General features: G+C 45.4%; 1 protein-coding gene and 2 non-coding genes across 4 annotated transcripts; 2 read left to right on the top strand and 1 right to left on the bottom strand.

The window, feature by feature from the left end:
- Positions 1 to 15: 15 nt before the first annotated feature.
- Positions 16 to 23175, bottom strand: Taf12 (TATA-box binding protein associated factor 12). Of its 2 annotated transcripts, none has more exons than XM_008847943.2 (6): positions 23031 to 23175; positions 10172 to 10423; positions 7856 to 7933; positions 3885 to 3999; positions 1259 to 1347; positions 16 to 492 (listed from the first exon to the last, which is right to left on the bottom strand). In XM_008847943.2, the coding sequence occupies exons 2-6, from the start codon at positions 10337 to 10339 to the stop codon at positions 457 to 459; spliced, it is 486 nt and encodes a 161-aa protein (XP_008846165.1). In that variant the 5' UTR covers positions 10340 to 10423; positions 23031 to 23175; the 3' UTR covers positions 16 to 456. The 2 variants fall into 2 exon arrangements, with proteins under 2 accessions (XP_008846165.1, XP_029426722.1); XM_029570862.1 differs by lacking the exon at positions 23031 to 23175 and adding an exon at positions 11665 to 11843 and having other exon boundaries at positions 20 to 492.
- Positions 18975 to 19076, top strand: LOC115072876. Its single transcript, XR_003851875.1, has one exon. It is a non-coding gene; the product is annotated as a U6 spliceosomal RNA (small nuclear RNA).
- A 3708-nt stretch (positions 23176 to 26883) lies between the features above and the next one.
- On the top strand, positions 26884 to 27017 carry LOC115072878. Its single transcript, XR_003851877.1, has one exon. It is a non-coding gene; the product is annotated as a U11 spliceosomal RNA (small nuclear RNA).
- The last annotated feature ends 896 nt before the right edge of the window (positions 27018 to 27913 follow it).

Genomic DNA, 27913 nt, shown 5'->3' with positions numbered 1-27913 from the left:
CAGCCATGCACCCTATGTCTTTCAGTTGATAACTTCTTTATTCTGGAAAACCAAATCAAGTTCATATTCATATAAACACTGACATTACAAAGTACAGGGAAAGACGAAGGGAGGAAGAAACAAACCTCTACAAATCCTGCTAATACTGTCTCACCCAACATGACCATAGTGCTTTGCCCTACATCCAATCACAGATAATAAACCACAAATAAAATCTTCTCTGGCAGATACATTGCTCCTCTTTGAGACGGCAGGGAAAAGGGGCCAGAAGTTGGGGTAGGAGGCTTTATTCTTTTGGCAGATCTTCTCAGTCATTATAGATATTGCTGCACTGTTAATAAAAAATATATGCTTCTCTGTAAAGCATCTAAAAAAAAATTCCAAGGATGAGATGGCTGAGGTCTCAGCTCAAGTATCTCCAAATACATTGTTGTCCATTCCCTGACTTTCCAAATGTTATTTCTTGGTTGTTTTCCGGATCAATGCCATTCTCTGAAAGGAGAGAGAAATCAGTGGTTAACAGAGGCTAGAGTCAGAAGCTCTCTGGAACATGCAGATGTAGCTGGCAGGTTGTATCATCTACACTACAGGTCGAAGTCTTGGGGAACTATAGACAAAGCATAGCTTAGCAGGCTCCTTCCCACCAGAGAGCAGAGTAGGGCCCTCAGAGATGTTCAGATAGGCCACTGGGTCCACACTTCACAGATCAGAAGACCCAGTACTGCTCAGCTGTGCCTGTCATGCCTTAAAAAAAGCTCACTTTTCAAACCAGCACAGCCATCTAAATCACAACAGAAAGGCCAATGTTGATGTTAGACTAATCAATGACACAGGCAACTTGCTTCACAGCAGAAATAGTATCATATGGACCCCAAAGCTCCCTGTCAAGATGGGCAGAGGACAGCAGCTTAACTGGGGTATAGCCCAGAATATCTAGCAAGGAACACCTGGGTGCCACCTCCCAGCTAAAGCACAGCACACTTCTGCTTCCTCTGACCTGCCCTTTATTCACAGGGCCATGTGGCATGGCAATAATAGAGTTCACTCAGGAGCTGTGGAAGGGAGTGTCCACCATTCACATCAGGAGCTAGAATCAGGAGGACACCCATCAGAGCTGAGGGAAAACTGAAAGCTCAGGTAGAACAGCACAGCCCCAGGCAGCTGGCTGGGTCGAGGAAAGAGACTCCTAGAAGCAGCCATATTACCCCCTCTAACATGCGGTTCTAGGATTAGCTCTGGCTGTCCCCAGGCTCCTCACCTGTTTATGAGCTTCTGTGGTACAAGCTTTTTTGTAGGGTCGGATTTCTTCAGAGCCAAATCCTGGAATCCACATATTCCACTGGCGCTCTGCAAAGATGCCAGCACAGAAATAAGGGCCCCAGAATGACAGGTCAGGAGAGCAGTGTGACCATGAGGCAAACATCAGGATGATCTGGGCACTGATTATACTAACTCTAGGGAGTGATCCTATGGATTACCAATGGATATAGAGCACATAGCTTCTCTAAGGTTTTTTTTGTCTTTTTTTTTGGTCTTTTTAAGACAGGGTTTCCCTGTAGCCCCAGCTGGCCTGAACTCACTGTGTAGACCAGGCAGGCCTTGAACTCAGAGATCCACCTGCCTCTGCCTCCCAAGTGCTGGGACTACAGGTGTGCGCCACCACGCCCGACTAAGGTTTTTTTAAAAATTAAAATTTCATTTTATGTGTATGAGTTTTCCTGAATTTATGTAAATGCACCTGTGTGTGCAATGCCCACAGAGGTCAGAAGGGGATGTTACATCGCCCCCCTGGAACTGGAGTTGAAGCTGGTTGTTAGCCACCATGCAGGTTCTCTACAAGAACAGCCAGTGCTCTTAAATGCTGAGCCATCTCTCCAGCCCCCAATTTTTTTAGTGTTGGAAAATAGGTCTGTGCTACCACACTGGGTGGGCTTCAACTGTGCCCAACTTTAATGCACAGTAAACACTGCACAAATGAATGACTTGTATTTCATATTAAAATAATTTGATGCACAGCTCTCTTCCAATATTGGTCTTTTTGAGACAGGGTCTCCCTGTAGCCCCAGCTGTCCTGGAACTCACTATGTAGACCAGGCTGGCCTTGAACTCACAGAGATCCACCTGCCTCTGCCTCCTGAGTGCTGGGATTAAAGGTGTGTGCCACCACGCCTGACTTTAAAAATATTTTATTTTTATTTTATGTGTATGAGTGTACTGCCTGCATGTATGTGAGTACACCCATGTCGTGCAATGCTGCAGAGGTCAGAAGAGGGCTTTGGATTCTCCTGAAACTGGAGTTAAGGATGATTTTTAGCCACCATGCGGGTGCTGGGAATTGAACCCAGGTCCTCTGCAACAGCAGCAGTCAATGCTCTTAACTGCTGAGCCATCTCTCCAGCCCCCAATATTTCTTCTTTTAATTTAAAAAATGTATTACTTATGTATGTGTGTGCACACAAAGGCACATGTGGAGGTCAGAGCACAACTTGCAGGAGTCAGTGTTCTCCTTCCACCATGTGGATCCTAGGAATTGAACTCAGGTTGTCAGAATTGGTGGTAGGGGCCTTACCTGCTAAAACATCTTGCTGGTCCAGTTACTACTATTTAAAGTCAGTATTTTGGGGATATTTGTTATACAATAAGATAACTGCAAAATTTTTTCTCTGCTCTCAACATCAGCAATTTAGCTAGGTGTGTTAAGCCACCATGCCTGGTGGGTTTTTTCTTTTGGTCACATTGCAACCAATGCTGGAGTGCTTCTTCCCTTCCACATGATTATGGTTACTAGTGTTAGGTGAGTACCTTCCAGAGATCTCTAGCTCAAGTTTAGTTTCTTAAATGGGAAAGGATAAAAAACTGTATACACATTGATTAGCATTTTCATGGGGAAAATTTACAAATGGGTTAAAAACCACAAAGGAATTCAGAGGAACAGTTTAGGTTTTGTTCTTTTTGTGATGTTAGGGGATCAAACCTGGGACCCTGAACATGCTAAGCAAGTGTTCTAAAACTGGGCTATACCTCCAGCCTTGAGAAACTGTTTTCCCCCATAGCCTCAGCTGGCCTTGAACTCACAGAGATCCACCTGCCTCTGCCTCCCAAGTGCTGGGATGAGAAACTGTTTTTACTTTCATTCATTTATTGTGTGTATGTATATTTGTGTATGTGTGAGCGCTCATAGAGAATGTGTGGTGGAAGGCATATGTGCAGGTATAAGTTAGAGGACAACTTATGGGAGTTGGTTCTCTTCTTCTACCATGTGGATTCTGGAGATTGAACTCAGGTCATCAAGCTTGGTGGCAAGCCCCTTAATCTGCTCAGCCATCTTGCCAGGCCTCCCCCCCTTTTTTTTGTCTTTTTGAGACCGGGTCTCTCTGTAGCCCCAGCTGATTTGGAACTCGCTATGTAGACCGGGCTGGCCTTGAACTCACAAAGATCTGCCTGTCTCTTGCCTCCCATTTACTGGTACTAAAGGCGTGTACCACCACGCCTGGCTTGCCAGCCCTTCTTTAGAAAGTTTTATTTCAGTGGTAGAGACATCAGAGTAGCTACAGTTATTAAGCAGTTACTTGGTACCAGCCCCTAAGCCAGTCACTTTACAAACATAATTTGCAATTTTCACAATTACCCTGAAAGGAAGATACTGCAGTTTTCTTTATAAACGAGGAAACAGAATCTCAGAGAAATCGAGTACAAAAGGATAAGGTGGTAAGATGGAAAGTAGAAGGATATGCTTAAACCCAGTGCTGCATGCCTTACACAACTGAAAGGCCTCTATTCAGTGCTGCTCGTGATTGGTCCTGGCATGAAAGTCCCTCTGACATTTTCCCTGACAGTCCTCAAGGAGTCGTGGAGACACTTCAGGGAGAACTAGGACCACATACCTAGATGCAACTGGACATCTTTCACCTCCAGGGTGCTGGACTTGCGATGCCGAGCGAGCTGGCAGGCTGCTGTCACCACACTCTCAATAAAGTCATCAGCGATCTGCAGCAGCATCTGGAGAGGGCCAAGCGGGGAGAATAATCATGACGTTGGCAGGGTAGTTCCTGTTGCTGGGACAACTGTTTTCTTCCTGAATCATCTACTTAGTCAGGCTATTCGTAGGCCCAGGATCAGCATTTGGACTAATGTGGGGATGGGGAATGAGGACAACGAAAACATTATTCAGGTCAAGCATAACTCACACCTTTCTAAGGATGTACTTTCTGTTCTTTCTGCTCAGTAGAGATAAACTAATGCAATCTGTACCACCCCTACTTTTTCTGAGTTAAGTGTGAGAACAAAAGTCAGTCACGATGCCCCACTCGCTGTCCATTCTTTCACTTACTCCTTACAACCCTCCTGGGCAGAGAATGGATTTTATAGTCAGTATCTTTTTCCCTCTGAGGGTCTCATGTAGCCCAGGATGGCCTCAACTCCTGCTCTTTCTGCCTCCACCTCCCAAGTGTTAGGATTTCAGGTATGTACAATCACAGAGTTTATCCTCAACCTTAAAAAAAGATGGTCAGCACTTAGGAGACACAGGCAGGCTGATATCTGTGAGATTGAGGTCATCCTGGTCTGCATAGTAAGTCCCAGGTCAGCTATGGCTACAGGGAGACCGTCTCAAAAAAAGGTGGTAGGGGAGGGCTGGAGAGATGGCTCCCACATAGCAGTTAACAACAACCCGTACCTTCAGTTCCAGAGGATCCGACGTCCTCTTCTGACCTCTGCAAGCATTACACAACACAAGCACACGTATACACATGCAGGCAACATACTCATACACATAAGTAAATTAATTAAAAAAAAGTTTGTTTCTATGCAAGTGTGTGTGCATGAGTGTGTGTGAGCATGCATGCAGTGTACATGCACTGCACATACACATGGAGGTCGTAAGAGGGCGTCAAGTTTCCTCCTTATCACTCTCTGCCTGTTCTTTTGAGGCAGGTCTCTCCCTCAACCCGGGGCTCACGTTTTCTCAGCTAGAAGCCAACAAACCCCAGCAATCTTCCTGTCTCCGCCCCTCTTGAAACTGGGGTTACAGGTCTGCTGGGATACCTGGCTTGTTATGCTGGTGCTGGGATTGACCTCTGGTCTTCACGTTTTTGCAGCAAGCGCCCTTAACTTCAGAGTCTATCCTCAATCTAGTGCGAGATAATAAGACTCACACCAATTTGCTCATGGTTAAGCAACTGGAAAGCAGTAGAAATAGGTTTAGCCTTGAGGGTTGAGTTCAAGTCCTGAGGTCTTTAAAAAATATTTACTAGTTTTTCTTTTTTTTTCCTTCTTTGTAGTTTTGTCTTTTTTTTTTTGGTCTTTTTGAGACAGGGTCTCCCTGTAGCCCCAGCTGTCCTGGAACTCACTATGTAGACCAGGCTGGCCTTGAACTCACAGAGATCCGCCTGCCTCTGCCTACGTAGTGCTGGGATTAAAGGCGTGCACTACCACGCCCGGCTTTGTCTTTTTAAAAAAATATGCCTCGGAGGTCAGAAGAGGGCTTCAGATTCCCCTGGAACTGGAGTTAAGGATGGTTTGGTAGCCGCTGTGTGGGTGCTGGGAATAGAACCCAGGTCCTCTGCAAGAGCAGTCAGTGCTCTTAACCACTGAGTCATCTCTCCAATCCCTTTGTTTTGTTTTTGAGACATGATTTACTCTATAGCTCAAGTTGGCTTTGAACGTTAGTACCCCAGGTTGGCCTCAAACTTAAGGCAATCCTCCTGTCTCAGCCTCCTGAGTGCTGGGATTACAGGTCTGAGCTGTCAGGCCTGCTGATTTATTTTGGCAGTCCTAGAGATTAAGCCTAGGGTTGTACACATGCTAGGGTGGTGCCCTCCCACTGAGCTGCATCCCCAGCACTCACTGCTTTCTTCTCAGTCTGCCTGTGACGGAGGAGGTGGTCCCGATCCTATCTGTGGTCTTTTTCCTCAGTCTCCATTTGTGGGCATTTTCTCTATTTATTCTTTCCTTTTGAAACACTGCATATAGAGAGCACTAGGCATGACTTTCTGAGGTGGTCTCACTGCCATTTTCCAATGGGGAGCGCAGTAGAGGGTTTCATGTATATGGCTGGGGCTACCTGCCTGTCTCTGAGTTTGTATGGAAGGGTTCACTCCAAGGACAATGAAGAGCTGGAGCAGGGCAGGGAGCTCTGTACCTCAAGAACTTGTGGGGTGAGTCCACAGGCTGTATGGCTACAAAGATGCCTCTTTAGCTAGTCATTGTCGGCTATGGGGGGGGCAGTGGTTTGCACTCCTATCCTCCAATTCTTGCTGGAGTGTAGAGTGAGGCTTAAGTTGTACAACGAGTATGACTGGGATTGTGTTGCACATGCATGCCCATGATCAGCTTCAAGGCGAGTCTACAGGGGCAAAGTTGCACGTGGCTGGAGAACACGTTACCCTTTACTTTCTAGCTGCCCCTCTCATCTCATTCACAGAACAAGGAATTCAGGATCCCCAGTGTCTCCCTCCTGTTATAGGTCTCACTAAGTTGCCCACGAAGGCTGACCTTGAATTGAATATTATAGAAATAACTAAAATTACGGATACTGATACTACTAATAGCTAAAATTACTGATACTAGCTACTAACACTGTTTTTTTCTGTTTTGTTTTTTATTTTTTGAGACAGGGTCTCCCTGTAGCCCCAGCTGCTTGGAGCTTGCTATGTAGACCAGGCTGGCCTCAAACTTGCAGAGATCCACCTGCCTCGGCCTTCCAAGTGCTGGGACTAAAGGCATGCACCACCATGCCCGGCTTGCTTTTTTTTTGATAGGTTCCATGTAGTCCCTGCCTTGAATTTACCATGTAGCCCAGGCTGGCATTAAACTCACAAGCCTCCTTTCCTCAGTCTCTGGGATTATAGCCTGTACCACCCAACTAGCTGCCTAGGCCTCTTGACATGGTAGCAGCTACTAGCAGCAAAGTGCTAAGCTGTCGCCCAGGAGAACTGTTTAAATTACTCCATAGAACCCTCACAACAACCTTGTAGAGAAACAGTGTCATACCATACCAAGAGGGTGAGCTTAAGAGACTCCTCCATGGCTGCACAGTTGGCAAATGGCAGAGCCAAAATTCAAATTCATATTTTCCACCACTGAGTATCTGTTCTTTTTTTTTTTTTTTTGTCTTTTTGAGATAGGGTCTCGCTATAGCCCCAGCTGACCTGGAACTCACTATGTAGACCAGGCTGGCTTCGAACTCACAGAGATCTGCCTCCCTCCCAAGTGCTGGGGTTAAAGGTGTACACCACCATGCCCAGCTATTCTTTTTTAATTAATTAATTTTTGGTCTTTTTGTTGATTGTTTTTTGTCTTTGTAGACACAGCCCACCTGGAAGTCATGTGTGAGGGTAGCCTCGATTTCACAGAGTTCCATCTGCCTCTGCCTCCTGAGGGATGGGATTAAAGACACACCACCATGCCCAACATTCTTTATGATTTATTTTGTTACTGTTGTTTTGTTTTTTGTGGGGGGTTTTTTGAGACAGGATCTTACTATGTAGCCATGGCCGGCCTGGAACTTGCTACGTAGATCAGGCTAGCCTCGAACTCACAGAGGTTCACCTGCCTCTGCCTCTTGGGTGCTGGGATTAAAGGTGTGTGTTGTCATATTCAGCCCCCTGGAGCAGGAGTTAAAGGCAGTTATGAGCTGCCTGATGTGGGTGCTGGGAACTGAACTTAGGTCCTCTGGAAGAGCCATGTCTCCAGCCCCAAAGCCTGTTTTTTGCTTTAATCTCCCAGAGATCCTTCTGCCTCTGCCTCCCAAGTGCTGGGACTAAAGGCATGTGCCACTGCCAGGCACAGCCTGTGCTCTTAATCACCTATACCAACTTTAGGGACACACTCTCTTTGGTACCCAAATCCACCTTACCTCCTCCACATCTTCATCCAACTGCTCATTAGGGTCCACTTCTCTTACTAAGTCCTGTAATTTCTTCTTGGTCAATACCTAAAGTGAATTTCGGGAAGATTTTTCAGTGAGTATTAAGGAAGCAAAACTCATTACCCACTACGGAAGAAGGGCTGTCATATTTGTGGGTTTAGGTTCAAGTTTCCAGAGTTCACAGACTGTCCTACTTGGTGGTACATTTATTCTAAAGGTATTCTTAAAACAGAATCATCCAGGGAGAAAGCTCAGCACCAATGGTTAGGCCGTCTACTTCAGCTGCCTCTTTCTCACTTTGCCTCCCTGTGCTATAGAAAGCAACTTGCAATTCTCTGATCTCCACGAACTGGACCTTTAGATGTGTTCTTCCCTTCTTCCTGATGCTCAGCTCATGGTGCTCCTTTCTGATGCCTTTCCCAGCTCACCCAGGTAAAAGTGACCACTTCCCCTTTGACCGCATGTGTACTTTGTGTGCCTTTCTGTCATTGTATTTATAAACTTGTCTACTTCAGATTATAACAGGCTAAAAGTTCTATGATGGTAACCAATGTGTGGTCACCTCTATATAACTAAATAATGTATAAATAGTATAGCTATCATCTCTCTTTTATAAAGTGTCACTATGTGTGGTGGTGCACCTTTAATCCTAGCATTCAGGAGGCAGAGGCAGGCAGATCTTTGTGAGATGGAGGCCAGCCTGATCTACATAGTGAGTTTTAGGCCAGTTGGGGCTACAGGAAAATCATGTCTCAAAAAGACAAAAGAAAAAAAAGAGTCATGTTATACCTAGAAAACATTAAAAGTTATCAAGGGGAGCTGGGTGTAGTGGTATGCACCTTTAGTCTCAGCACTTGGGAGGCAAAGGAAGGCAGATTTCTGTGAGTTCAAGGCTAGCCTGGTCTACCTAGTGAGTTCTAAGCCAGAGCCACTACAGGCTCTAGGGAGACCCTGTCTCAAAAAGACCAAAAGAGGCTAGAGAGATGGCTCAGAGGTTAAGAACACTGGCTGGTTGTTCTTGCAGAAGACCCGGGTTTGAATCCCAGCACCCACATGGCAGCTAACAACTGTCCGTAACTCCAGTCCCAGGGGATCCGACAGCCTCTTCTGACCTCCTCAGGCACTGCACGACATGGGTGCACTTACCTACATGCAGGCAATACACGCATACACATAAAATAAAAAAAATAAATAAAATTAAAACAAAAACAAAAAAAAAGACCAAAAAAAGAAAAGATGAATAGGAAGGAAGAGCTTAGGATTCAGTTCCGTGGTACACTGCTTATCTAATGCCCTAGAGTGGCCCCCCAGCATCACAGAAACAAATAATGAACCCCAACGAAATAAATAAAATTAAACAAATATTTGGGTTCTGTTTACATCATGTGTGTGCATGCGTGTGCGTGCGTAAGAGGACAACCTGCAGGACTTTGTTTTCTCCTTCTACCATATGGATTCTGGGGACTGAACCCAGGTCATCAGTCTTGGCAGCAGATGCCTTTACCTGCTGAGCCATCTTGCCAACTTGCTTTGCAGCAGAGGATGACCCTGAACTCCTGATCTTCCTCCTCCTACTTCCCAAGCACTGGGATCACCTTCTCTAGCTCACTCCATGGACTCCGCATTTAACACAGGCTGGTCTCTACTCTGTGCAACCCATGCAGCTTCCTCGTCCTTCCACACATTCCCTTGACTGTCCCTTCACCCATTCTATCCAGCTTACAAGAGCCAAAGCCAAGGATTATGCTGCCTTCCTGAGGCTCTGTAAGGTAGACTTAGGTTACAAGTACAGACAGGGGAGCAAATTTTGGAATTACTGAAAAAATGGTAGCAGTTAGACAAACTACAAGAAGGAATGACTGAAGAGTACTTTTATTTTAGGAATGAAGAGCCCATTTATTACACAGCTAGCAGACAAAACACTTGCCGTTACTGGGTGTGGTGGCTCACTCCTGTAGTCCCAGCACTTGGGAAGATGAAGCAGGAGGATTGTCCATGACTTTGAGGCTGGCTAGGGCTACATAGTAAAACCCTATCTCAACAAAACATCGACCTGTCATATGAAAGGTTTTGTTATTATATGTGTATATATGGATCTACATACATGCATACACACAGCCATATACAGCAGATTGAAAACTGATACTGTACACAATAATTCAATAAAAAATTCTATTCCAGGGGAAAGACCTTTTTCAACTGAGAGAAAGAGGTAGCACCTGATAAGTCCATCTCTAAACTGTCACAGGTCCAAGTGAGAAAAATACAGGGGCCTACACAGAAGGAAAGCCAAGAGGATGATACCTGATTGTTTTCAGGGCTCAGGCGACCGCCTGTCCCAGGAGTGCCCGGAATCTTTACAACAGTAGTGCTATTGGCCATGGAGCCTTGTGGAGGTGTGTTGGCTGGTTCTGGTTTTATAGATGAGAAATTGGAGAGGTTGATTAGGGCTGAGGGGCCAAACTGGTTCATAATCTGCCGAGCTTTGGACTTCAGCTCATAGAGCTTATCAAGATCCTGTTTCTTCTTGGAGCTATGAGGACCAAGGCCAATCAACTGGAGAAGGAAAACAGAGACACCAGAATTAACTCCAGAAACACCTGCAATAAAGGATGAGTTGTGAAAGTACATTGTGAGATTTGTCAGATGTTGGAGACGCTTTGGTGTATCTGAAACGGTGACCATTTGATACCTACACATCAAAGTGGAGGGGATGAAGAATGTTCATTGCTCACCTGGTTTTTAGAAACCATCTCTTCTCCAAAAGCTAAATGAAATAGTTCACAAAATTGAAGTAAATGAAATGAGGAATTTTATTGACAAAAATGAACTAGAACAAGCCAGACATTTTCGAGGATTTCATACACACAGAATACTGGGTTAAGTTTTTACATGCATTGTTTAAATATCAAATCATATTAAATTCAAATATAGTAGCACAATCTCATACTTAAAACCCAGTCACAAAGCTTAAGAAAACAGATTAGTCCACTTTCAAAACTTGCTGAAGCATTTCAAAACATGCTTAAACCTACATCAGAGCTCTGCCCAATAAACACAATTTTTTAGCAACTGTTAAAAGCTCTTCTTTACAATAAAGACCATTTTCCCCTAGGTCTTAGCAATATTTAGGTACATGCAGAGACCCTAGCCTGAACAGTCACAACTCCTAAATCTGGGAGCCATAGGTTGACCCTGTGGACATTATGTCATCCACAGCAGAAGCACATTCACCAAGTTCTGCCCACAGTGGTTCAAGTTTACTTACTGCTATCTGAGTGTCTAGATCTTTAATTACATCAGCAACAGCTGTGAGCCCGGCGAAATGCGAGGCAGCCATTTTCAAAAGCTACCTGTAAACGAACGACTAGCATCAAGTACCACCCCCACTACAAAAGTACTCATCTGGGCAGCACAGTGCTTCTTCACCAAAATAGGAGTCTCCTTATCCCTACTGGATGCCAAGAAAAGTCAGTCCCTCCCTCCCTCCCTCCTTTCCTTTTTTCCTTCCTTTCCTCTTTTGATAAGCTCTTGGGTATCCTAGGTGGCCTTAAACTCTCCATGTAGCCCAGGATGACCTTGAACTCCTGGCAATCCTCCTGACTCCTGAGTACTAGAGTACTGAGGTTACAGGCATATGCCACCTCACCTGGCTTGATAAGGATTGTTCTAGTATCATAAAAGCATTTTCCCAGAAACACTTCTATGAAAATGCCTTACTGAGTTTCTTTAGCTGCCACCAAGGTGCTCAGTTCTAAGGAGGCTAAGGCCACACTGAAGCGAAGCTCTCACGTTACCTGGAGGAAGCTGGATACTTAGCAGCATCTGCCCACATTATGGCCTTGGTCTCCCAGCTCTACTCTGCCCTCATAAAACATGAAGATGACTTCCTTCCGGCTAGGCATGGTGGTGTACACCTTCACTTCCAGCACCCGGGAGACAGAGGCAGGTGGATCTCTGGGAGTCGGAGGCCAGTCTGGTCTACATAGCAAGATCCAGTCCAGCTGGGGCTACAGGGAGACCCTGTTTCAAAACACCAAACAACAGAACTGGAGAGATAGCTCAGTGGTCAAGAACACTTGCTGTTCTTCCAGAAGACCTGGGTTTGATTCCTAGTACCCACCTGGGTGCAGTTCCAGGGGATCCAACACCCTCTTCTGGCCTCTGCACACACTTAGGCCTTTGTGGTGGTACAGGCCTTTAATCCCAGCCCTTGGGAGGCAGAGGCAGGCGTTTTTCTGTGAGTTCAAGGCCAGCCTGGTCTACATAGTGAGTTCCAGGCCAGCTGGGGTTACAGGGAGACCCTGTCTCAAAAAGACCGTTAAAAAAAACAAACCCACCAAACAACAACAGTAACATTGAAAGGAGGTTCTTCAAGCAGGATAAGCCCAATGCCCTTGTAAAGTAGCTGATATAAATGGTGGGCCTTTTTGGCCTGGCTTATTTGCAAAGACCTGGGCAAGTCAACACTGGGAGCCTCTGCAAGGCAGGGCTGGCAGGCTTGCACCAGCATCTGGGGCAGCACCAGCAGGAGTTCCTGCCTCTCCACCACTGTTGACCAGCTGAGAAGTGGAAGCAAAGGAAGAATCTGATGGTGATAATGATGGTGAAGTGGGTTTGGCATTTAGAATGAACTCTTCTGTAACTCATTCAACTAAAAAGCTGAATGCTGCTGGGCTTGGTGGCACACGCCTTTAATCCCAGCACTTGGGAGGCAGAGGCAGGCGGATCTCTGTGAGTTCGAGGCCAGCCTGGTCTACATAGTGAGTTCCAGGCCACCAGCTGGAACTACAGGGAGACCCTGTCTCAACAAAGACAAAAAAAAAAAAAAAAAAACCGCGGCGCCCTTAGTGGGACCCCACGTTAAAACCCCCAACCCCCCAAAAAAAAAAAAAAAAAAAAAAAAAAAGCACTGGCTGCTCTTCTAGAGGACCCAGGTTCAAGTCCCAATCCCCACATAATAGCTAAAACTGATCCTTAACTCCAGTTCCAGGGGTTGATGCCCTCTTCTGGCCTCTATGGGCACTGCATGCGGTATACTTATATTCAGGCAAAACAGTCCAGTCATCTACATTTAAAAAAAGATACACAGGGTTGGAGAGATGGCTCAGGGGTTAAGAACATTAACTGTTCTTGCAGAAGACCCGGGTTTGAATTCCAGCACCCACATGACAACTAACAACTGTCTGTAACTCCGGTTCCAGGGGATGCGACAGCCTCTTCTGTCCTCCTTGGGCACTGCATGACACAGATGCAGTTACCTACATGCAGGCAATACATGCATAGACATAAAATAAAAATAACAAAATATTTTTAAAAAGATACACACAGGGGACTGGGAGGGGTATAGCTCAAGGTTAGGAGTTCTGTCTAGCTCATGTAAGACCCTTGGTTTGGAAAAAAAAAAAAAGACAAAATAAAACAAAACCAAAAACTGTACACAGACACATTCAGTTTGTTTGACTTGGATTTTGGGTAGTGCTGGGGATAGAACTCAAGGCCTTGCTCCTGTCAGGCAAGTGCTCTACCACTGCACTACATCCTCAAATTCAATGACGTAAATACAACATTCCTGGTAGGTGGGGGCAAACAAGAACAAAGCACACACAACAAATATCATAAAACCTGTTATGTTGCACACTAACTTAATGGATAATTTTGGAAGAGTACATAAAAAATCATAATGGTGGTTGTATTGTTTGGTGGTTGCCTAAGAAAGTCGGTGTCTGCATGGCCTATGGGTCTAAGACAAGAGTGACTTGCCTTTCATTATATACTCCAAATTTTGTCCTGTAGGCCTATATTACCTATGAAAAACGTTTACATAAACCAGTATGTGTACTGTAGAATGGGACACACACACACACACACACACACACACACACAGGTAAATGTACTTGCTGCCAAGGCTGATTGAGTTTGATTCCTGTCTCATCTGGTAAAAGGAGAGAACCAGGGCTAGAGAGATGGCTCAACGGTTAAGAGCACTGACTGCTCTTGTAGAGGACCAGGGTTCGATTCCCAGCATCCACATGGTGGCTATGAACAGTCCTTAACTCAAGTTCCAGGGGAATCCAAAGCCCTCTTCTGACCTCCGAGGCATTGCACAACATGGGTGCACTCACATACATGCAGGCGATACATTCATACACATAAAATAAAAATAATAAAGCCAGGCATGGTGGCACACGCCTATAGTCCCAGCACTTGGGAGGCAGAGGCAGGTGGATCTCTGTTAGTTCAAGGACAGCCTGGTCTACATAATGAGTTCCAGGCCAGCTGGGGCTACAGGGAGACCCTGTCTCAAAAGAAAAGCCCCCCCCAAAAAGTAATAATTTATTTTTAATTAAAAAAAAAAATTAAAAGAGAACCAACTCTCATAAGCTGTCCTCTGATATCCACACACATTCCCACATAAATACATACATAACACAATAAGTAAATGTAATTTCAGGGGCTGGATGGCACAATGGTTAAGAGTACTGGCTGTTCTTGCAGAGGTCCTGGTTTCAATTCCCAGAACCCATATGGTGGCTAATAACCATCCATAACACCAGTTCCAGGGAATCTGATGCCCTCTTCTTACTTCTGTGGGCATTGCATGACACAGGTATACTTATATACACACAGGCTTATACACATAAAATAAAAATAAAATGTTTTGGGGCTGGAAAGCTGGCTCATTGGTTAAGAACACTGACTGTTCTTGCAGAAGACCCGGGTTCAAATCCCAGCACCCACATGGCAGCTAACAGCTGTCTGTAACTCTAGTCCCAGGGGATCCAACAGCCTCTTTTGACCTCCATGGGCATTGCAGGACACAGGTGCACTTACCAACATGCAGGCAATACATGCATACACATAAAAAAATAAAAATAATAAAAAAATTAAAAAAAAATCTCTTCCTGCTGGCGTGGTGGCACATGCCTTTAATCCCAGCACTTGGGGGCAGAGGCAAGCAGATCTTTGAGTTTGAGGCCAGCCTGGTGTACATAGTGAGTTCCAGACAAAGCTCTGGTGAGGTCCTTTCTGGGCTTCAGGCTGCTGATTCCTGGAAGACACTATCAGAAAAAAAGCAACGGAGGGCTGAGGAGATGGCTCAGTGGGTAAAGCTGAGTTTGATTCCCAGAACACAAGTAGAAAGCCGGATGCAGTGGTGTACCATCTGTACTCCCAGCAGGTCTATGGCCTATGCCACCATGTCCAGCTGGAAATTTGTTATAAATTAAACATGTAACCAGGTATGGTGGCACATGCCATTAATCCCAGGACTCTGGAGGCAGAGGCTGGTGGACCTCTGCAAATTCAAGGTTAGCCTGGTCCACATGAGTTCCAGGACACCTAGGGCTACATAATGAAACCCTGTCTCAAAACAAAACAAAAACAAACTTTTAAGTTAAACATGTATTTGTCATATGATCCAGCAATCCTCTAGTAGGTATTTACTCTAGAAAAATGAAAACTTATATTCCCACCTAAACTGTATGTGATTGTTTATAGCAACCTTACCCAAGTTGCTCCAAACTAGTTTGATTCTCAGAACCCACAGTTTGTTTATTCATTCACGGAGTAAACGAAACTATGGAACATTCATAAAGTAAAGTACTACTTGTAAGTAGAAAGGAAAAGTGACTAATACATGTGATAACATGGATGGATCAAAGGTTGCAGGAGTCCATTCACATGATATCCATGAGGCAATGTTTTAGGGATGAAGAACTGATCAGTGGCTGCCAAAGGGCCTGGGCTGGGGAAGGGAAGAGCATGATCAACTTTGGGGGCAAGTGGTAATGTTCTAAATGTTGAGTTGTACTTATGTGCATCAACCATATTCTAAGTTGCAATGGCACCTGCAAAAGAATTTGTGCCCAAATTTTAAAATATAAAATTTTAAAAAGCTGGGAGTGGCACATGCCTTTAATCTCAGCAGAAGCAGGTGGATCTCTGTGAGATCGAGGCCAGACCAGTTAACATAAGTGAGTTCTAGGACAGCTGGGGCTACAGGAGCGTGTGTCTGAAAAAAAATAAAAATAAGGGGCTGGAGAGATGGTTCAGCAGTTAAGAGCACTGACTACTCTTGCAGAGGACCCGGGTTCGATTCCTAGCACCCACATGGCGGCTACCAACCATCCTTAACTCCAATTCCAGGGGAATGTGAAACCCTCTTCTGACCTCTGAGGCACTGCACAACATAGGTGCACTCACATACATGCAGGCAGTACACTCATACACATAAAATAAAAATAAAAAAAATAAAATTCTGCCAGGTGTGGTGGCACACACCTTTAATCCCAACACTCAGGTGGCAGAGGCAGGTGAATCTCTGTGAGTTCAAGGCCAGCCTGGTCTACATAGCAAGTTCCAGGCCAATTGAGGCTACAGGGAGATCCTGCCTCAAAAAAATTTTTTTTAAGTAAAAGGGGTTAGTGACATGGCTTAGGGGGTAAAAGCACTTACTTTGCAAGCCTGATGACCTGAGTTTGATTCCCAGAACCCATGTAAGATTGAAAGAGAGCACTGACTCCACAAAGTTGTCCTCTGACCTCCACACATGTGCCTATGGCATGTGGGTGCCGCCATACTCATCATACACAAGCAAACACACAGCAGTAAGAGAAAAGTAAGCCAACCATGGTGACGCACACTTTTAATCCCAGGACTCAGGAGGCAGAGGCAGGCAGATCTCTGTGAGTTTGAGGCCAGCCTAGTCTACATAATGAGTTCCAGGACAGCCAGGGCTACAAAGTGAGATCTTGTCTCAAAACAAAACAGAAGTATAAGAAAGTAGCACAGCCTGATGAGCACTGTCAATGGCTCCATGTCCTAATAACCTGTTTACTGACTCCTTTCAGCAGGTCCAACTGTGGCCAATGGAATGAAGTGATACAAATAACTTGAATTTGAATTCCATTACATAATACCATGGTTACCTTTGGGCTACTCAAATTTCTCACTTTCTCAGAATTCATGTGATAGGTTCAAAAACAAAACAAAAAACCCCAGAGCCAATAACTGTGGGGCATTTGAGAGAATAATTATAACTAACCCTTACTGGTCTATACTATGCAGAAATATACATAATGAGACCATCTAAAAAAAGATCGACAAAGAATGACATGCCCTAATTGCTTTTCTTTTGTCACAACCTTGTCCAGGGGCTAGCCTATTACTACACTGAAAGGATCCAACTTTTCAGTGGAGCAGGTACCTGGTCATACATAGATCATAGCCTCCTCTGGACTCCTGCTCCATTAACTATTTTTGTTGCTGTTGTTTAAGTGACAGGAATAGATCAGTTTGTATTTAAACTTTCTGACTTCTGAAATGCTTAGGAATTGTAGTATTGAAACAAAATACTGGAGTCAAAGGGACTACCAGTCGGGTGCAGAAAAGCCTGTGGTGTAGGTTTTAATGGTTAGGTTTTTGACCTGGCTTTCTCCCCTCTGGCTTCTACCTACACCCAAGTAAGTACATATTTTACAGTCTACATAAAGTAAAAAGAATCTGTTACTTGTGATCTGACACTAGAGAGAAAAAGAAAGGAAGGATTTTTTTTTCCAGTTTGAAGATAAGCTCATTTTGGATAGTTTGATCCTGTATAGTTGGTTTCGATTTAATAGAAAGGCAGTGATGGGGCATACAGGCTCTTGGGTGGTGGTGTCTGAGTTCAATACTGTCACCCAGCAATATATGTCTTTGTACAAGTTACCTAATCTTTTTTGTATGTGTGTTCATGTTCACATGATTAATTAGGGGCCCACCACTCTCTGCCTCCCCAGACTGGTATTACACAGGTAGACCACTACATTTGGCTTTTTGACACAAAGGTTCTTATGTTTTCACAGCAAATAAATTACCTACTGAGCCTCCATTATTTAATCTCTTAATGCCTCAATTTTAAAATATTTTATTAAATTTGTTGACAATCTCATATCATATGGTGCATTCTGATGACTATTGCCCTCACCCTCCTACCTCATTCCCATCCCTATTACCTGCCTCCCAATTTCTCTCTCTTTTTTTTCCGGTCTCTTTGAGACAGGGTCTCCCTGTAGCCCCAGCTGGCCTGGAGTGCACAGAGATCCACCTGCCTCTGCCTCCCAAATGCTGGGACTAAAGGTGTGAGCCACCACACCAGGTCCACCTCCCAATTTCTTTAACTGAAAAAAAAAATGATGAAATTAATAAAAGTGTATGTCATGGGGGGCTGGAGAGATGGTTCAGTGGTTAGGAACACTGGTTGTTCTTGCAGAAGACCCAGGTTTGAATCCTAGCACCCACATGGCAGCTAACAACTGTCCGTAACTCCAGTCGCAGGGGATGCAACAGCCTCTTCTGACCTCCTTGGGCATTGCACAACACAGGTGCATTTACCTACATGCAGGCAATACACACATACACATAAAATAAAATTAAAAAAAAAGTGTATGTCATGGAAGCTGTGATAGAGAATTCAGAGTTTCTGAAACTAAAGCACTTAGAAGAGTCTATATGGATAAACAAATTTGCTAATATTTGCTTTTGTATTTTGAGAGAGGGTCTCACTATATAGTCCTGGCTGGTCTAGAACCTGCTGTATAGAAAAGGCTGGTTTCAAGGCTGGGCATGGTGGTGCATGCCTTTAATCCCAGCACTTGGGTCCTGGGGATGGAATTTAGGACATCAGAATTGGCAGCAAATACCTGTAGCCTTTGAGCCATCTGTATAGCCCCAATGACTAGAGACATTTTTAAAAAAAGAGAACAGAGCTGGCAATTTACTCGGGAGTAAGTGCTTGTCTATATGGTCATGGGTTCGATCCCTTGCATAGAAAATAAGAAAGGGAGGGAAGGAAAATGGGAAGGAGGGGGATGCCTGCCAGCTACTTAGGAGACTGAAGCAGGAAGATCACTTAAGCCCTCTGGAGTTGAAGGGCAGCCTGGTTCACATACTGAGACTCCATCTCAAAAATAAAATAAATACCTGGGTATCAATTCCTGCAATCTCAGCATTTTCAAGGTGGAGGCAGGAGGAGTTCAAGGTAACCTTCAGCTACATAGTGAGCTACATATCAAAACTAGTCTGGCCTACATGAAACCTTGTCTCAAAAACATTAAAAAAAAAAAAAGTGCTCATTTGGCAGCACAGATACTAAAATCGGAAGGCTACAGAGAAGATTAGCATGGCCCCTAAGTAAGTATGACACGAAAATTAAGTGTTCCATATTTAAAAAACAAACAACAGGCATAGTGGTGCACCTTTAATCCCAGCCCTAGGGTGGTAGAGGCAGGCAGATCTCTGTAAGATCGAGGCCAGACTGGTCTACATAGTGAGTTCCAAGCAGTCTGGGGCTTAGGGAGACCCTGTCAACAAAACAGTCCCTTCCACCTCCAATAAGCAGTATGAAACTTAAGTCCATATGTGAGTATTTCAAAGTTTGTTTGTTTTCAATACACCTGTTTCACAGTGAAGACTAAAAATTGTTGCTGTTGAGCTGGGGATGTAGATCAGTTGAGAGAGTACTTGCCTAGAATACATAAGACACTTGGCTGGATCCCCAGCATCAAATAAACTTGGTGTGGTGGCATAGGCCTGTAATCTTTGCACTCAGAAGGATCAGAAATGCAAGGTCATCCTTGGCTACACAGAGTCTGAAGCCAGCCTTGGTTAGAGACCCTGTCTTGAAAAAGAAAGGCAAAAAAAAAAGAAACATTAAAGCCGGGCATGGTGGTGCATGCCTGTAGCCCCAGCATTTGGGAGGCAGAGGCAGGCAGATCTCTGTGAGTTCAAGGCCAGCCTGGTCTACATGTGAGTTCCAGGACAGCTACAGGGATACCCTGTCTCAAAAAAAAAAAAAAAAAAGAAAAGAAAAAAAGCAATCAAAGGTAGGTAAGAATGCTAACTTGACAATAAATCAGTAGTCAGGCAGAGTAGTGCACACCTTTAACCCTAGCACTTGGGAGGTAGAGGAAGCCAGATCTCTGTGAGTTTCAGGCCAGCCTGGTCTACATAGCAAGTTCCAGATGAGCCAGGGCTACACAGTGAGACCTTATCTCAAATATATATATTATATATACTTACTTATATTTATATATGTATCATTAAGCTATCAAGCTGCATGCTAAGGTACATGCCTGTAAATCCAGCACTTAGGAGGCTAAGGCAGGAGAATGGATGCAGGTTGGAGGTCAGTTTGGACATGGTAAGACCCTATCTCAGAAAGACCCAAACAAAACAAAACATTTTGGATTTTTCAGTCTTTTTGAGACAGTGTGTCCTTGTAGTCCCAGCTGGCCTTGAGCTCAGAGATCCACCTTCTTCTGCCGCCCAAGTGCTGGGATTAAAAGTGTGCACCCAACTATAAACACTTTCTAAATTACTAAAGAAATGGTGACCTGGGCGTGCTTTCTCTCATAATTTGATATAAATTCTGATCACCTGTGTACAGGCTTTTGAAACTAGTAGCAGCTGAGTAACTGGGAAAAACAGTGCCTTCAACCACATTAGCCCATTTTCTTTCCTTATTCCTTTAAAAAAAAAAAAAAAAAAAAGGGCTGGGCGTGGTAGTGCACGCCTTTAATCCCAGCACTCGGGAGGCAGAGGCAGGGGGATCTCTGTGAGTTCAAGGCCAGCCTGGTCTACATAGTCAGTTCCAGGCACGGTGGCGCTACAGGGAGACTCTGTCTCAAAAAGACCAAAAAAAAAAAAAAAAAAAAAAAAAAAAATGGTGTGTGTGTAGATCCACTGTGGAAGTAGAGTAACTTTCAGAAGTTTTCTCTCCTTCCATCATACGGAATTCAGGGATCAAATTCAGGTCACTAGGCTTGGCTACAAGCACCTTTACCTGTTAGGCCATCTCACTGGCTCTCTGGCTAAGTTCACGCTAGCAATGAACTAGAAAGCCAATCTGAGGCAGGATCTAGTTCTCCGGATGCTCTTTCTTGGCCTCCTATATATATATATTTTTTTTGGTCTTTGGTCTGGAACTCACTATGTAGACCAGGCTGGCCTTGGATTCACTGAGATTCACTTGCCTCTGCCTCCTGAGTGCTAGGACTAAATGCCTCCTAAATTATAAATTAAATATATCTTACTCCATTATAAGGAAGAACTTAAAATGCTCCCCTCTTTTTTCTATCTTGAGCATCTGTGCTTCTGTGAAAACCTAGGAATTTAATTCTGAAATACCACACTATAGAAGTACCCTAAAAAGTTAGTCTTTGGGGCTGGAGAGATGGCTCAGTGGTCAAGAACACTGGTTATTCTTGCAGAAGACGGGGGTTCGAATCCCAGCACCTACATGGCAGCTAACAACTGTCCATAACTCCAGTCCCAGGGGATCCGACAGCCTCTTCTGACCTCCTCGGGCATTGCATGACACAGGTGCACTTACCTACATGCAGGCAATACATGCATACACGTAAAGTAAAATTTAAAAAAAAATTTTTTTAAAGTTATAGTCTTTGACATTAAAAGGAGTTAAGCCGGCAGGAGGGGTGCTTTCCTTCAATGACAGGCTTTGTATAATATTACTTCTATTGCTGATGGGTAAACTGAGACAGGGAAAGAAATCCACTTAGAAAAGTTTGGAGGTGAGTCACTTAGGACTATGCCATTTCAGGCAAAGGATTTAACTTCTCTGTGCATATTTCTCTGTACAATACTCAACTGTGGAGCTCTGATAATTAAGTGATATTTACTTGAAACTGTTTGAGTCGTGTGTGGTTAGTCTGAGTAGCTTTCAATCACAGATACTGCAGAAGGGAAATGACCAGGTCCAGGTCACTTCTCTTTTAAAAACAATCCTAGTAAATGTTCCTGCTCAAAAGATAGGCCACAACTTATTTGTGACTTTTCTCAACATCTTTTTGGCTTCATTCATCTGAAGGTTTGTTTCTTTCTTTTTTGGTCTCCCTGTAGCCCCAGCTGGCCTTGAACTCATTGTGTGGACCAAGTTCGCTTTGAACTCACAGAGATCTGCCTGCCTCTGCAGCGATTAAAAGTGTGTGCCACGACGCCCGCCTAAAGGTTTGTTTCTTTACTGGTGACATTCACTGAAATATGTCAGTGCCGTAACAAGACAAAATATTAGAATCTGTAAAAATGTCCCTTCTGAGCTGAAAGGTGGGGGTTCTAGAAGAATTTATTCAAGTAATTTTAACCTAGCATCTTATGTGCTGCACAGTGCAGAGTACTCTATCAAATTATAACCTAAGAATTGTCTGGCTGTGGTCCTAAGCCTTCTTTGGCCCTTCCTGTCCTAAAATGTAAGACAAGAGTTTAAAATGATCTTTTCCTGCCCTTCTCCTTCTGACATCCATGCAGAGATCTGTGCTCAATACGGGGCTGAATGGAATGGGGTTTAAAGCACTTATCAAGTACATAACTGATTCAAACTGCTTCCAACTTCACATCCGATTCACAATTACGAAGAAAAATGAGGGTGTTTCATGTGTGCTTTCTAGATTAAGTATCTGACCCAAGAAAGAGCCTGACTTCAAAAAGCCAAAAAAGTAGGCAGCGCCCAGGACTCTTCTTCCCCTGGACACATCGGAGTTTAGAGAACAGATCGCTTAATCTTTCCCCAAACCTCTCCCTCCCTGGAAGCTGATCTCACAGTCACGGCCCCTTAGAGCCTCTGCTTTTAGGAGCTCGGGTCCTCAGCAGCCCGGTTCCTTCAGGAACTCGGGGAATCTCAGAGCCCCCCCCTCTCCCGCCCAGAAGCCCGGGGAAGTCCTCACTGCCCGCTTCTTTTCCCTCCCCAAGCCCAGTCTCTGGCCGCTTCTGTGTCTCCCCGAAGTCCTGGCTGCCCGGTTCCCGCATCCCCGGGAGCCCTGGGTCTGCGCTGTCCCGCGCCTGTCTCGGGAGCCCAAGTCGTCTCGCCGCTCCACTTTCACCTCTCGGGAGCCCGTGTCTTCACAACCCGTTTTGGGGCTCCCCGGTCCTACCAAATCCTGCCTCTCAGCCTTCGGGCGGCTTTCCCTCGGGCGGGCACAACTCGCATCCACCCCGCGTCCCGAGTCTCGTTTGCAGCCCGGGTCCCTAACGCTCGGAGCCCCTCAGGTCCCGTCCCAGGAGCCTGGCTCCGCACAGCCCAGTCTTTCCAGCACCGCCCCACGGTATGTCTACGTGCAGACGCCCTCCTCCCGCTCTTCTTCCTCAACTGCCGGGGCCCAGGACTCACAGGCAGTAGCGTCTATCTCCCCATGATATGCGGAGACTGCCCCAGTGAAGCTTTCGTCTCAGCAGCCGGTCCGACTGCGCGGCCCTCCCCGAGTACTTCCGGCACCGCTCCCCCGCCTCCAACCCGGAAACGCGCGGCTCTTCCGGCCGGCGGGCGGGCGCGCGCCTGCTGTGAGCATGCGCACGTCGCACCTCGACACGTGGTTGCGGTCTGAGGATGCCGCCGGGCTCCATAAATCGAGCTTTTTCAGTGCTTGTGGCTGACGGGTGGCGTGGGCGAGCTCTGCCTCTACCGCGGCGTCGAACCCCTGTCCTAGCTGTTTCTTTCCGACTCATCTTGTAGCTCTCACTAGCGTGACCGGTAACTGACGCCCGCGGACGGCTTCTGAGTCGCCATTTTTGGTGGGTGCCTTTGTCGTGCGGTCGCGGTTCGGGACCGCGGTGCCCCATAGATATCCCTTTGGGGGAGGTGGCAGCTGGAGAACCTGGGGACCGGAGGGACCGTCTGTGCCAGTTAATTTGGGATTTCGTGACAGCTAGCGAATTACTATCGGTCAGGACCTGGTTCAGCCCCTCCACTTGCAGCATGGGATGCAGTCGTTCAGAGGAAACCTGCAAGCAATTAACGAAGATTCTAGCAGGTGCAGGGTCTCAACTTGAACTGAGAATTCTCACTCCAAAGCCTGAGCCTGTCCTGTGACCGTCATGAAGCTCTGAGTCTTTTCAGCTCTCAAATGCTTGATAACAGCTGCTATAGTTTTTACCCTATTCCAGATGCTAGGCATGTAAGCATCACGCAGTTTGGCATCGGCAGGGTTCCCCCAAGTATAAGTCTGTGACTTCTCAGAGCTAGCAGCAGTACCCGCCGGCGGGAATCCTGACCAACTGTTCCCAGGAGTGCCCAGTCTTCCAACCTTGTTCCTATCACAGTCTCCACCGTCTGGGTCCAAAGTCTCAAAATGCAAAGCTTCATCATCATTAGGTGCCAAACGATCTAGCCTTATTTTTTCTATCAAGGCTCTCTAGGGTCTCAGAGTTTTGCATATCAGTTTTTTGTTTGTCTTTTTTTCAGTCTTTTTGAGACAGGGTCTCCCTGTAGCCCCAGCTGTCCTGGAACTCACTATGTAGACCAGGCTGGCCTTGAACTCACAGACATCTGCCTGCCTCTGCCTCCTGAGTGCTGGGATTAAAGGCGTGCACCACCACGCCCAGCTTATTTTGTCTTTTTGAGACAGGGTCTCCCTGTAGCCCCAGCTGGCCTATAACTCACTATGTAGACCAGGCTGGCCTCCATCTCAAAGATCCTTTTGCTTCTGCCTCCCAAGTGCTGGTGTTAAAGATATGCACCACCACACCGGCAGAGTTTTGCATACAAGTTTTTGTAGTTAAATTCCTGTCTATGCCAAGGCAGTTATTTTTTGCTATGTGCTGGGTATTTACCCTAGGGTAAATCAGACATCCATCTCCTCTGAGCACAAAAGCTAGGTTTATAAGGGATAGAGGACCAAGGACCCTGAGGCAATGCTTTAAGAAGATATGAGGTGATCTGGCTAGTATGGTAGGGATTTGGGAAAAGATTTGCAATAGGAGCAAAATGGTATTTTGTTTTTAAGAAAATACTGGTGGGGGGCTGGAGAGATGGCTCAGTGGTTAAGAACACTGGCTGTTCTTGCAGAAGACCTGGGTTCGAATCCCAGCACCTACGTAGCAGCTAACAACTCTCTGAACTCCAGTTCCAGGGGATCCAACAGCTTCTGTCCTCCACAGGCATTGCACGACAAGGGTGCACTTACCTACATGCAGGCAATACATGCATACACATAAAATAATAAAATAGCCGGGCGTGGTGGCACACGCCTTTAATCCCAGCACCCGGGAGGCAGAGCCAGGTGGATCTCTGTGAGTTCAAGGCCAGCCTGGTCTACATAGTTCCAGGACAGCTGGGGCTACAGAGAGACCCTGTCTCAAAAAGACCAAAAAAAAAATAAAATATTTTTTAAAATATACTGGTGGATTATTGAGGATCCCTTGTAGAGAATTGATACCAGCCAGCTCTGAGCTGCTCACCATTTTACTACCTATCTTCCTATAGCATTTAGGAGTTGTTTATATATCTCCTTTCTCTTGTACCTTCCACATTATAAAGGGCAAGTTGCCCCATACGTTATTAAAATACGGAGAAATGGCTCAGCGGTTAAAAGCATTTACTGCTCTTGCAAAAGGCCGAAGTTCGAGTCCGAGATCTAGTGGTTCACAACTGCCTCAACTCCAGCTCAAGGGAAGCCTACATCTCTGACCTCCAGCACAGACACATATATACATACAATTTAAGAAATAGATCTTGCTGGGTGTGGTGGCGCAAGCCTTTAATCCCAAGACTCGGGAGGCAGAGGCAGGCCAATCTCTGTGAGTTCCATGCCAGCTGTGTCTACAGGAAGACCCTGTCTCAAAAAGATAATAAATCTTTAAGAAATATGTCATAAAGTACAATATCCAACAGTCTGTACTTTTTGTTTTAAAAAGTATGCATGATGGTGCACACCTTTAATCCCAGCACTTGGGAGGCAGAACAGGTTTCTTGAGGTCCAGGACAGCCAGGGTTACACAGGGAGACTCTGCCTTACACACACACAGTATGCATATGTTTATGGTGTGTTGATTTTGTTTTGATGTTACTGCTGTGTATCCATGACTGGCCAAGCATTCAAGTTGTAGCCCAGGCTGGCTTATAATTAGTGTAGTCCTGCCTCAGCTTTACACTCACTGGATTATAGATGTGTACCACCATGCCTTGGCTTTATTATTATTATTTAATTATAGAGACAGGGTTTCACTTTAACCCTACAACTTGCTATGTAGACTAGGCTGGCCTCAAACTCACAGAAATACACCTGCCTCTTGCCTCCCCAGTGCTGGGATTAAAGGTGTATACAAACGCGCTAGGCATTGTTTTTTGATACAAGATCTGGAATGAACCCTAGCTGACCTGGAACTCCTGTAGCAGTCTAGCCTGTCTCCCTAGTGTTGGCATTACTGCTACATAAGCCACTATGCTCAGGTCAATGTTTTTGGGGTTTTTTGAGCTAGGTAGCTCAGGCTGGCCTAGAACTTGCTGTGACCTGTGTCAGCTTCCCGAGTGCTAGGATACAAGGCATGAGCCACCACGCCCAGTATCAGTTTTTATTTTTTTATTTTTCTTTTTGAGGCAGGATCTCCTCGTGGCCCCAGCTGTGTAGACCAGATTGGCCTCGAACTCACAAAGATCCACCTGCCGCTGCCTCCCGAGTGCTGGTATTAAAGGCGTGCGCCACCACGCCCGGCGAGTTTTTACTTTTTATATCTAATTATCTTCATCACAGTACCGCATAAAGCGGGCACCAGTGTCTGCTGATCTCCGTACCACGTAGATGATCACGTTGCTCCAAGTTTTGCTTTCACAGTCATAGTGGATGGCTACGAGCGGCACAAGTTTGCACATTTTTCAGTTCCAATAGGTTGGAACTCCGGGTTCCCGGGTTAGTAACCCACAGCCTCCAAGAAACGGGGCTCCTTTGGCAGACCTGCCCACAACTTGTAGGCAGGAGCAGGGAAGCCACTCCGCCCGCCTCTCCCTCCGCCCAGCCAGCACTTTCCCGGCAAGCACTTCGCACATCTGCATATTACTCACTTCGTTCCCTTCTAAATAAAAATCGAAAAAGTAATTCTCTTTGTGAACCCAACCTCGGGCTCAGAGGAGTGAAGAGTTTTCACTTGCCTCAGGCATGTGGGATTGGAAATTGCTTGGGGTTTGTTTTCACCTTCACCATAAGATGAGGGGCTCGGCACCGCCTCCTTGTTCCTGGCCGCACTTGAGCAAAAAGGGCTTCTGTCGTGAGTGGCACACGTAGGGCAACTCGATTGCTCTGCGTGCGGAATCGACATCAAGAGATTTCGGAAGCATAATTTTTTGGTATTTGGGCAGCTGGTGATCGTTGGTCCCGGCGCCCCATAATCACTGTTTGAAAAAGAGTCTTTTGTGATTCTGCTTGAGAGAATCTGGTAGGTGCAGGTACAGATTCTGTGGTGATATCGTGTACGCTGTGTGGATGTAGTACGCTCAACTGACTGTCGTTACCAACGATTGAGCGTGGGTTTCAGGCTGTATATATAGCTGTGCAATGTCCTGAAGTACAGGGCGGGACCTATTTAAGAAATTGGCAACTTTCCCTTTTTCCCTTCGAACTTTGGAACCATTTGGTAAACCTGAGATTCGAATTTCCTATGCCCGCCTCCCAGGAGGCAAGGTTTTCTTCATTATCCCTGACTGGCATCAGGTTGTCTCCTGAGTCTAAGGTCTTCCCCCAAATACCAAATTCTTTGTAGTAATGTCATCACAACACCTGACAAAAATCTTTGTAGTAATGTCATCATTACCAAAGCAACTGATTCTTGAAGGGTAATTATCCTGTTTCACAGGTTAGAAAATTGAGGATTAAACAAGTTAAGTACAGAGCTGGAGAGATGGCTCAGTGGTTAAGAGCACACTGGCTTGAACCAGGGTTCAGTTCCCAGCACCCAACATGATGGCTAACAACCATCCATAACTCCAGTTCCAGGGGATCCAATGCCCTCTTCTACTCTCCACAGGCATTGTATACACGTGGTGCATGTACATACATGTAGGAAAAGCACTCATACACATTTAAAAAAAAAAAAAAAAAAAAAGGTAGTTGTGGTGGTTTTGTGGCTGCTGTTCTGGGTTCTCTGGGACAGCAGAGAACACTCTTAATCTCCAAGCCATCTCTCCAGCCCACATATCCTTTTCTAAAGATGGTGGCTGTTCTTTCTAAAGCTTTTATCTTTTTTTTTTTTTTTTTTTTTTTTTTTTTGGTGTTTTTTTTGCGG

Source organism: Nannospalax galili, unplaced genomic scaffold (genome assembly GCF_000622305.1).
Source record: "Nannospalax galili isolate Female #2095 unplaced genomic scaffold, S.galili_v1.0 scaffold23, whole genome shotgun sequence".
NCBI lineage: Eukaryota > Metazoa > Chordata > Mammalia > Rodentia > Spalacidae > Nannospalax > Nannospalax galili.
This window is presented reverse-complemented; position numbering and strand designations above follow the sequence as displayed.